The sequence below is a fragment of the Copadichromis virginalis genome, linkage group LG20 (assembly GCF_057382275.1).
Source record: "Copadichromis virginalis isolate Kocher_CV1m ecotype Utaka linkage group LG20, C_Virginalis_male_GT1.1, whole genome shotgun sequence".
Classification (NCBI taxonomy): Eukaryota; Metazoa; Chordata; class Actinopteri; order Cichliformes; family Cichlidae; genus Copadichromis; species Copadichromis virginalis.
The window spans coordinates 2168121-2179607 of NC_140637.1; the positions used below are offsets into that span (position 1 = coordinate 2168121).

General features: G+C 40.5%; 1 protein-coding gene across 4 annotated transcripts in view; it reads right to left on the reverse strand.

Moving 5' to 3' along the window:
* Window positions 1-504: 504 nt before the first annotated feature.
* LOC146683951 (homeobox protein Hox-C4a) overlaps window positions 505-11487 on the reverse strand; it is a 43749-nt gene continuing 32766 nt past the window's right edge. For 2 of the 4 annotated variants that reach the window (XM_085442850.1, XM_085442849.1), the window contains exons 2-4: window positions 7977-8018; window positions 2692-4951; window positions 505-2183 (exon numbers count right to left, since the gene is read on the reverse strand). In XM_085442850.1, coding sequence (XP_085298976.1) covers window positions 1822-2183; window positions 2692-3127 — 798 coding nt within the window. In that variant the 5' untranslated portion in view covers window positions 3128-4951; window positions 7977-8018 and the 3' untranslated portion in view covers window positions 505-1821. Of the gene's footprint in view, window positions 2184-2691; window positions 4952-7976; window positions 8019-11064; window positions 11102-11487 lie in introns of those variants that run through there. The other 2 variants (XM_085442851.1, XM_085442852.1) reach the window with 2 other exon arrangements.

Sequence of the window (11487 nt, forward strand, 5' to 3'; positions counted from 1 at the left end):
CTTCCCCCCCCCCCCCCCCCAAAAAAAAAAAGAAAAAGAAAAAGGGGGGAAAAATGGGAGACAAAATGAAAGCACTTCAGGCACTTCAGTTGATGATTCAGTTAAAAAGACTTTCTTCAAATTATTGCATCAGTCCAGCAGGTTTTCAGCAGCAAAGAGTCCTGCAGTGAGTTGGTCCCCCTGCCAGATGAAAGTCGCACGATGACGTTGCACAGAGACGCCTTAGCGCCGTTTTTGAAGTTTCTACAGTCTCGCGAGCTGCAGCATACTACGGAGGCAAACTGCCCACTGGGGAGTCAGCAGACAAATGAGCCAAAGTGTTTATACAAGCAAGAGTCAAAGAGTGAGCAGACAAGAAAACAACAGCATTCCTTTTTGTGGAGAGGGCACTGCTTTAGATCAATTTTAAAAAAAATGTTTAAAAAACAAAACCAAAGGTAAACTAGTGTACTTCATCAGCATCTTCACTCAGATATTTAACGAAGACCACACGACGCATTATACTGAATCTATCGGCAGATCACGACTTTATTTTTTTTATTCATTTCACATTTGAAAACCCAGTCGCATGGCGCAGAGGACTATAGAAAAGCAGGGCAACCACTATTGTTACAAAATGAATAATTTCACAACAATCTAAAATCTCTAACACATTGCAAATGTACTCTAAATTAAACGCATGCATCTTTGTGTTCAAGTCAGGACGAAGGAAGCGAGTAGCTTCTTTTGTAGCACTGGCAGAGGCAGTGCAGTGTGGACTGGAGGGCCTCAGTGGCTTGTCTAATTGAATGCCCTTCAGACTGATGAGGTTGCACGTATACTGCACAGCGCAAACTATTTCATTTTCATATTTCAGAAATAACTTCAATCCATTATGAGTGAAGCTTTAACACGCACACACACACACACACACACACACACACACACACACACACACATACACACACACACACACACACACACACACACACACACACACACACACACAGTGTCTGTACACATTGCAAATATAAACACGCAAAAAAGGGAGCTGCAGGATTGACAAACACAGTTTAAAAACACAGTGATTTTTGTTTCCCTCGTGAAATGTCCAGTATTCACACATCTGTACACTTTTAAGGATCTCCTCCAATTTGCAACAGTAGACCTCACCTTACCTAAAATGAACTTGGAACAAACGTATTTAAAACTAGTAGACACTCACTGTTTTATTGACCAATATGATTAGCACAAGTACACTAAACTCCGTTTATTGCATTTCACAATAATCTGCTTTGAACGGTCTAAAACACAACATCAACACTACAAAACTAAATTGCAAAAAATTGAAAAAGAAAAAGAAAAATCCTGTTTCTGAAATACACGAGGTAATTCACACATTGTTATTCTCCTAAACATACAAGTTCAAGATCAATGGTGTGTTCCAGCTTTCTTTTTATATACCAAAAATAACTATTATTATAGTGATTTCCTTCCAGTGTTGTTTGAAATAAATAGATTGTGCATTTCACCTTGGGCAGCAGGGCAAAAGAATGGCCCACAATAACATTTTGATAAAATGTATATTTTTTTCTACTTTTTCATCCTTCATTCAAAACATTTTTTAATAAAAAACATCATTTTAATTGAACTTCAAATAAATTAAACCCTGTGTCACGTAAAAATAATTCATCGGTATTCGCAGTAATCCATGCTATATAACATGCATTTTATATAACTTTGGACTTAAAGGAAACCGCACAAGATAGCTACGAAAACAAAATATATAAGTGTTCTATAAATAACCAGTTCTTATTCTACCCCCAGTAATGGTTCGTGGTTTTATAACCTGGTAATATCCTCGCCATGCTGAGCTCCGGTAAGTTCGTCGGGGGCCCCGGTGTTAGTGGCCGAGGCAGCGGCAACAGCGCCGGCTGCTGAGCTTGTGTTGGACCCGGAGGAAGAGGAGGAGGATCTCACTTTGGTGTTCGGGAGCCTGTGATCCTTTTTCCATTTCATCCTGCGGTTTTGAAACCAGATTTTAATCTGCCGCTCGGAGAGAACCAGGGTGTGTGCGATCTCGATGCGCCTCCGCCGAGTTAAATATCGGTTATAGTGGAATTCCTTCTCCAATTCTAAGACTTGCTGCCGGGTGTATGCTGTCCTAGACCGCTTGGGCTCCGTCCCATTGTAACCAGAGTTCACTGGAAGAAGGAGAAGAGGAGAGAAAGGGAGACAGAGAACGGAGGAAAGGAGGGGTAAACAAGAATGGCCTCAACTGAGATATGGCTGGAAAGATTTATTGGTTATGAATGTTTAGCTGTTTGAGAAATTTAAATGGGAAGTTAAGAACTTCTCAGCGTAATGAGAGGACACTCACATCCAACTATGAGCTAAATTATTAATGCAAGATTACAAAGCTCAGATTTTTTTTCTTATTCATTTCTCCCCCTCTCTCCATCGCGCAATACATAACAGCAGAAGCCACATGGTGATACGGCTGCCCTGAGTATACCTCGGCTATAAAATTTATGGTGGGTGTAATTACCAATGCCGAGTCGTAAATCCGCCTCAATTGTGCCATTTCAAAGGCTTCCCTGCTATCGGAGCAGGGGCTGGCAACGAGATGGGAGTCAGAGGGACTGATAAAGGGAGGGAAGGGGAGAGAGGAGCATGAGGAGTGCAGGGAACATAAACACACAAGTTGCCTACCAGTGCTGACGTGAATTTTCTTCATCCATGGGTACACCACAGGCTGTTTGGAGGAGGCTGTGCTGTTTGGATGCTCCGGGGTAGCTTGGTTGCAGGCGGAGGTTGCGGCCGGTGGGGTGGCGGGGGACATGGACAACTGTGGGGTTTCACATGAAGCAGGTTGCCCTTTCCCTGTCAGTAGATGCGCAGAATGGGGTATTCCATGTCCCCTTGGCGTGTCAGGTTCAGGGATGCTTGCACAGTTAAACTGGCGCTCTTGGTAGCTCGCCCGCGGAGGATATAACTCCTGATGGTGATGCTGGTAGCCAGTGTCCCTTGCGCGGCTGTAATATTCTGGACTATGCTCGGGGATGTAGTTATTTTGCGAATATTCCTCGCATGGAGGAAATTTCGGATCAATGTAGTTAGACTCCATCAAATACGAGCTCATGATCATTAATTTCTGGAGTGGAAAATAATTTTTCTAGCTTTGTCGTTTTTCTGCTCCATAAAGCCCTCCTACTTGCGAGCAGCCCTGTAAAGTTACTTTTACCACGTGACCCAATGGCCCAATAGCAGGGTAAGAGGTAGTTCCCGGATAAGGAACCAGAGGTATTTAGCATACCTACAGTCGCCATTGTGGGCACAAATCTTTCTCTCTCGCTCTCTCTCTCTTTCTCTCTTTCTCTCTCTCTCTCTCTCTCTCTGGCTGCGTTACCAAGGCAATTGATCTTGGGGACAAAACTAGTAGCTAGTTGCTGACCAAGGAAAAAATATAACAGGCAAATACAGTGGTCTCAATTATTCAAAGGGACAAGGATGAGGTGCAACAACAAACCAGTCATTGTGTTAGTTATAACACCTGATTAACAAAGACTGTCTCTGACAACAAAGCTTCAGCTGTGACACAGCCCAGGGTTGTGTCACATAAATTCTTTCTTTCTTTCTTTCTTTCTTTCTTTCTTTCTTTCTTTCTTTCTTTCTTTCTTTCTTTCTTTCTTTCTTTCTTTCTTTCTTTCTTTCTTTCTTTCTTTCTTTCTTTCTTTCTTTCTTTCTCTCCTATAAAACATTTCAGCAGTAACATAGGTAGGTCAGTGGAGAGGTGAATGGTCTCCAGCTTTTGAGGAGATGAAGACTGATCATTTGTGGTGCTGGACAGAAGTGGACAGAGAGAAACAATCTGCCTCAGTGGCAGGTTCTTCAACAATGAGAAATTTTGGTCTATCTATTTCGAATCCATATTAATTTCTTTAAAACTACACACTTGTATGGATTTTTTCAGCTTTTAAATGAAAATTGGTAAGAATAATCAGAATCAGAATGCTTTATTAATCCCTGCGGAAATTATGTGGCCACAGTAGCTCCAAGACAGTAAGAACAGTAACTAACTAAACTAAATTAAATAATACAGTATATTACAAAATTACAAAATATAACAAAAAAGATTTAAAAGATACAAATGGCTCAGTTATGAATATCCCAGTATATAGCATTAAGACTGGGACTGAATTACAGAAGGATTCTGTATCTGAGGTTGCTGCTTTAAAGTCACAGTAGCCAAAATCTGTTGGAACAAAAGCTGCAAAATGCTTTACAACATAAAAGATTTTAAGAGTGCATCCATGGTGCTTCTATTCTATCCTACAGAAAGACAAAGCTAAACTCTTTTAATCTCTAACCTTTGCTTCCATAAGGCACAACACAACAAAGCAACCATAGAAAACAAAACATTGCATAAATCCAAATTTGAATATAAACCCTGACATGCCACAGACGAAAATGTCATAGACACAACAAAACTGCAACACAAATGTGGGCTAAGCAGGCGTCAAACATCCAACTGATCAAACTTACATAATATCACTAATATGATGTCACAGATCAGGGGCACACAACCCTGCAGAGAAGCATTCACCAGGAGCTCACAAACCAGCCAGCAGTGAAACTACATCACTATTATGTCACAGAGCAGAGGGTGTAATGAGCTGCTGATTTAACTGCAGGACCAGTATTGTGTCACTGTGAAGTTGCTGCAGACAAGAGAGTCTGCTGTACACACTCTTGACTAAGTGAACATCTGTCCTAAATGCAGGATAGCAATTCATGACACGTGTAAATAGAAATCAGCCACCAGTCCTTGTGATCTTGAGTGGTGCTAATTCCCTCTTCTTCTGACTGCAGTTTTACAGCTTGAAAAAGCCCTTATCTGTTACCTGGTGCACATGTTTCTGAGCTTTGTAATGGCCCAAATAAAAGCGCAGGAACAATCAATGAACAGCATCTATGTGAGGAAAAACAACACTGTTAGGCAGATGAGACAGGCCATTGAAACTACAAGAAGTGCTGAAGAAGAACTGCAGAATGAAACATCCCGATGATTAGTAAACAAACATGGTTACGCAATGCTTCAAACTAGAATTTAAACAGTAAAATACAAACACTGAAAGTATTACAACATTTTCTTTTGTTCAGCAGCCTTTAGGCAAATCCACCCTGAAAATGTTGCATGCTAACCCTGGCTGAAGCATGACCATGAGCCAAGGCATACAGCACTGGTGGTCTGTTGTTTTATTGTAAACTGATACTGCCTGGGTGTATAAACTTGTCATGTGCTGGAAGCTTCCCATTGTTTTCTCAGAGTCAGCTGTAGGCAGACAGAGTGAAGTTAACCTCCCTATCACCTCAACACCCCCATGTTTCACATATATGTCTTCAGGTGGAGAGTAATAATAATAATAATAATAATAATAATAATAATAATAATAATAATAATAATACAATGATATATTTCCATTCAAACCATCACATTACAAGTTAAGCATCTATTTTCACAGCAGCAGTTAAATAATACGGTTAAAAACGACGTGAAATTGCTTATCGTAATTCCGGCTGTACTGTTTGTAAAGAATGCGCACGACATTTCTATTACCCCTAGTGAGGATGTTAGAGGCGTTTTATAGAGCAATAAAAGCCGTAAATCAGTCACTTTTAAACGACCCCTGGTTCCTAACGTGTTTTACAGGGTCTGACACAGTAGTAGCCGCACACTGCACGTTCTCTGTGGCCTACCTACACAATCTGTGGCTGTCTGAGCTATGAATACACTTTGTGACAGCGTTATTGCACTGCCAGAGCCCGTGGATGGGGTGGATGCAGGCTGTATGTATCATCGTTGATGCTTGTATATGCAAAAGCAGGAAGAAAAAAAATGCCAGAGAGACGTGAAGGGAAGCAGATGCAGAACAATTCATCGACTGGCGTGGTATTTCAGTTGCCCATGTATTCCTGTAGAGACGTATTTGCGACTGCTTGTACTTCACACAAATTCGGTTCTACAGGGTATACATATAGACAACTAATGTGTTTTAGGTTAGACACTGTAAAAGGTCATCTGCCGGGCAAATATCTGTGGCAAGCAGGTTATCGTGCATTTCACAGTCGTGTCACAAGAAGCATCAGAGTGGAAATACCACAGAAAGCGTGCGTCAAAGCGGATTCTGTTTATCAGGATTCAAGAAGCAAAGCCACAAACAACCCCACTCCTGCTATGGATACATCTACAAGCAAGGGAAAACACACATTTTAGGTCCTTTCTCTAAAAATAAAATATCCGTGAGTGCACACGTATGCCTACACACACACACACACACACACACACACACACACACACACACACACACACACACACACACACACACACACACACACACAAAGCATAAAGACGCCGTACGCAGAGAACAGAAAGGGTCTCTTTTCTCAACATTCAGCCTCTGCCTTTGAGGTGCCTCCTATATGAATATTCAGCTACAAACACGAAGGATACAAAGGGACGGCGTGACAGCACACATGAAAAATAAGTTTCTATTGTTCCCAACCATTTCTTCTGCTTGCTATTACCATACTGACCGCTCGGTAACCTTTCTTGCTGCCACTCTGGAAGCTAATGAGAAAAGCCTCGGATGAAAAATGCAATATCAGACATGTGACCTGTTTCGGGGTTATTAAAAACAGCAAACATGCTCAGATTGTGAATCAATGGAATTGATTAGAGCGGTGATGCACAGGGTGCTTCAAACACTGTCAAAAAACATCTCAATCTACATATTTCTCCGCCAGCATCCCGCGCATCAATTTGATTTTTTAAAATTGATTAACAAAGCCTCCCGCCCCAACACACACAGTGAACTCCCGAGAAGTGGTAACAAAAAAATCTAACTCATATTCATTTGGATTTTTTTCATATTCTCATCAAAAGACATGCTGTTTGTCGTGCACACAACCAGTGTGAAAGGAGCTACATACACACCACCTACTCCCTCTCGCCCCATGCGCTCTGGCGGACGCATTTTAATATTAGTTAGACAGCCTGACCCGCGTTTCACCCCTCGCGTTTGACTGGTTCCAATAGTTCACTGCCAAGGATTATTGATGGAGAGACAGCAATGAATTCTTTCTCCCCACAAATGGCTTTCAGATCGTGCACCTAGTTCAATAACTAGTTATAATGTAGAAGTACAAAAAATGAGGCCCTCAGGCAGACTAATTTGATGTTTCATTTGTTCATTTGAGAAATTAAGCTTTCCCTTTTCCTCCCCTGCAAAATAACAGCCTTACAAGCGTGTTCACACATGTACATATGTAAACAAAATAAATCTGTGCAAAACTATGTGGAGGTCGTTCTGTCCACGCAGTGCTGCTCTTTTTCTTTTTTCTTTTTTTTAATTTGGTGGCCGAGTACCTGACCTGGATGCAGACAGTGCAGCAATATTGTGCTCCCTGATGAAAACGGTTACGATGCGCTTTTAATCAAACTCTTAACCTAATAGCCTTTCCACGTTTACTCTCCCCAGGTGTAATAACGTTAAGCTGTATCGTCCAGTTAAAATAAAAAGTTTTAATGAAGTGCAGACAGACTGGAGACTAGTTGGATATGAATACTCTTTAAAAAGCAGCAGCCAAGGGAGCAGAGGCGGTTTCAGAAACCAGATTCCTCCTATAAACAGTTGGTTGGTTTCGAAGCAATGATGTGGTTCATAAGACTCACTGCGCAGTTAAATCCGGCTAACTGGCACTGCAAGAAGTTGAGAGGATAGGATGGTAATTCCATCTTAAGTTTTTGTTTAGGCGTCCAATGTTGGAAATCGTAAGAAACGAGACACAGAACATAACGCCAGAGTGTCTGGATAAATTAAGTGGAAGTGCAGATATTAAGGTGGTTGCTGTCATTGAAAAAGCAACTCCGCCAGACAAGCTTTACTCTCAAATAAAGGTAGGCAGATAAGCGTGGGGCAATGCGTAACACTTACTATTAAATCCGCAGTCTCACTCACGTTGGCTCGTTGAAATGCCTGAAAAATAGAGAGAAAGAACGAAAAGAATTAAAAGGGTAATCATGACAAAATGGTTCATAAAGGTCCATAAAAAATGTCCTCATTAAGTGACAAAATGAATTTTTGCACCCAAACTGCAAAAATAAAATTCTCGAGGAAGAAATTAGCTTTATAATTTGTTCAATTAATATTTTATTTTTAAAACATGTATTAGACACCCCCCCCCCCCCCTCAAAAAAAAAAAAAAAGAATAGAAAGAAAATGTTACTCAGTGTTCTCTAAATTAACGAAGCAACCTATTTGTCACGCATTTGAAGATGGCATAAACATATGCGGTGTCCGTACCATATTTCCGGTTTTTTGCTCCAATTTTAAAAAGCCACTGTATAATCTAAAAATAAATCTAAATATATAAATTGGCCACATACAAATATGAAAAGGAGATTATATAATACAATCGAAAGCCACAAATGTATTTCATTATAATGATTCCCTTCGTGTTTCCTACAGTAAATCACTCAAAGTTCAAATACAGAAAGAAACTGTTTGCATGTGTTTCCTTTTTTCCTAATGACCCGTCAGTCCGTCCCTTTGCCTCTCATATCCTCTGCTATCTACTTAAGCGAGGCTGTCCTAGAAAAGCTCTGACATGTGTAGGGCTGCTGCAGAACTGGGACCGAGGGCGAAAATTTAGGACGGGTCATTTTCAGACAGTAAAAGTAAATTTACAACCATTTTGGTATTTCCTTGGGCAAATTTTCTAAGAATAGAAATCCCAGGACTTCCAGAGCGCTGTGGAATTATGGCGGAGAGTCAATGATAATTCAAAAAAAACAAAACAACTAGTTTGTCTTCACATTGTAAATCAATTCTTGCTGAGTTAAACAAAACAACCGATGTAATAGGACTTTATGGTTTTTATTTGGGCTCAGACAAAAGGATGTTTGTGTTCACCCGGAAATGACCTCCGAGGTTTGAATGATGACAATGTCAGCTCCACAGGTCAAAGAAAGGAATACGACAGCTCAGAACATGGCAGTGAAAACGGATGTTTGTGCCATTTCACTTTTATTGCGATGCTATAAGAGTGTTTTTGGAAAGGTCTGTCCTAGTTTTTGTGAGGTTAAACCAGGTCTTTAATTCAAAGTGACTAAAAAGTACTGAGAGTAAAATTAGTTCGATTGTAATAAGCGCCCTGTAGCCCCATGAATGTGGCAAAACACACGTTAATATTTGTTTCTAATTTATTGTAAAAGAAAAAATATATTTACTAGTCATTTCTGCAGGAAAACAAATATTTTCCTTTTGTTTTGTTTCATTTTAGTGCGAGATTTATGGGAGTTAATGGGATATGACAAATGTCTGTATTACGTAAAAAAGCAACGAAATTGCTTTTGAAAAAAGGAGGAAATAAAAAATAATAATGAGAAGAAAGAGGAACTAACAATGCCCTGACTTGGACATGTTGCCCCCGCAGTGTATCACCCACACAGCAGCGTGTTATACAGTGCCCCCTATTGAAAGTGTATAATTTTTCCCTTGCACACCTGAAAGCAAACCAGGACAGACTTTACGTATTCCACATAAAGAAAATATTAAAAATAGGTTTGTAAAGCCAGGACTGGAGAGATGCGGTAAGTGGTCAGCCTTCAGTGCATTTGTGCACAACCTAAAGCCTCGAAACTCCTCATTTGGAAGAAAGCTGACTCAAATACTTTGTTTTGTGATTTTTAATTCTCACATTATGCAGCATTTACAGCCTGTAAATTCCTGATTCACCTTGTGCCTAACAGCATAGCTGAACACACCCAAAAAGTCTTACTGTTAGATTCATCCATTCGCAGTTTCACACACTGAGCAGCTTTTCTAAGCTGAACTACTTTCTAGGACGTTTTTAAAATAATGTAGCCTAAAGAAAAGCAGAAACTCGTTTAGGTTATAAGATCGCATAGTTTTAAGACTGATAACACATTTCTGCAAAACATGCACATGCACGCCTCGAGCTAACACTAGTGCTGCCTTTCGTAATATTTCAGTTTGGATAATGGCATATTTGAACTGCAAAAATGCCTTTGACTCAAGCCGGTTCCTTTGGCCCAGACATGACCCTAAAACAATATGATGATGAGTGCAAACAGTAACTTCGAGTCATGGTAGTCAGGTGGTTTTGCACTAATAAGCCTCTTTTTGTGGACTAATGCATTCTTTTAACCATCAGAGCCACCTTTTAGCACAACACAGAACAGCACAGAACAAATGTCACAAAATATGCTTCGAAACGTTTTGTATATTTTCAAAAAAGCGCATTTTCTTCCATCCAAGCGTCTGAAACCACGGCGCTTTTATTTAGAATTTCCGTATGTCACATGGAGGTAAGAGTACGAGGGGGATATTGGAAATGAGAGGGAGAGAGAGGGTGTAGTGGTTAGTGAGACGGGACGCCAGATTATTTTTGATAGTTCTGCCTGAACTTTGCATTTTCCTCACAGTCACCTTTCTCTCTCTCTCTCTCTCTCTCTCCCTCTCTCTCTCTCTCTCTCTCTCTCTCTCACACACACACACACACACACACACACACACACACACACACACACACACACACACACACACACACACATATATATTATTTTCTCACTCTGACATTAAGAAGAAAACTGTTGAATCAAATCACATCCACCGCATGAAAATGTGCGTAGGCCTATATTCTGTTATTTGCCAAGAATAAAATGCAACAGCCTTCAAATAAAAGGCTAATAATGGTTTAAAACGTGGCTCCTTAACACAAAATATCAGTGATCGATATATCCGTACGAGACACTTTTTGAATATTAAAAAAGAGCAAAGATACAATAAAACGTGTGAAAACAATCATTTTTCCGGGTGCTTAAAAATATGGCACAGTTTCATAAATACTCGCTGCGAATTAGTACATAGCGTCAATTTAGGCTCTAATCTGTTTAACAGTCACACATTCAGTTACAATATATATACAACAAAAACTACGCAGTTCAGTGAGCTAACGGCACAGCGCGCAGGCCTGTAGGCAAAGTAAAAACCAACTTACTGCAACAGCTCTCAGTCCTCCGCACCACTCGACTACACAGTCCAAAGAAAGGTACTGCATCCTCACTGCCACAAAGCCCTTTCTTCCTCCGATAAGGGGAAGCAGGCAGCTGCGATTCCGGACAGTTAAGATTATATATGATGTGTATATATCGAAGGTTTGTCAGCTCTTCCAGGCCATAAAACCCACTTAAATGACACCACGTGCTTCCTATGCACCATTCACAGGCCCTGCTTGAGGCAATTGGCATATGTAACCTTGTAAACTTTAAAATACCCTAAAAGAAAGACATACAAAAAGGGATTGAATGCGTTGTCCATGTATAGGTTAGGCCCAACACAGCGCAGAGAAAGTGGACGCTGCGCTGACCGGTTCTCATAACCGTCAAGGAAGTCAATAGGAAGCTATTAGTTTAAGAGGTGA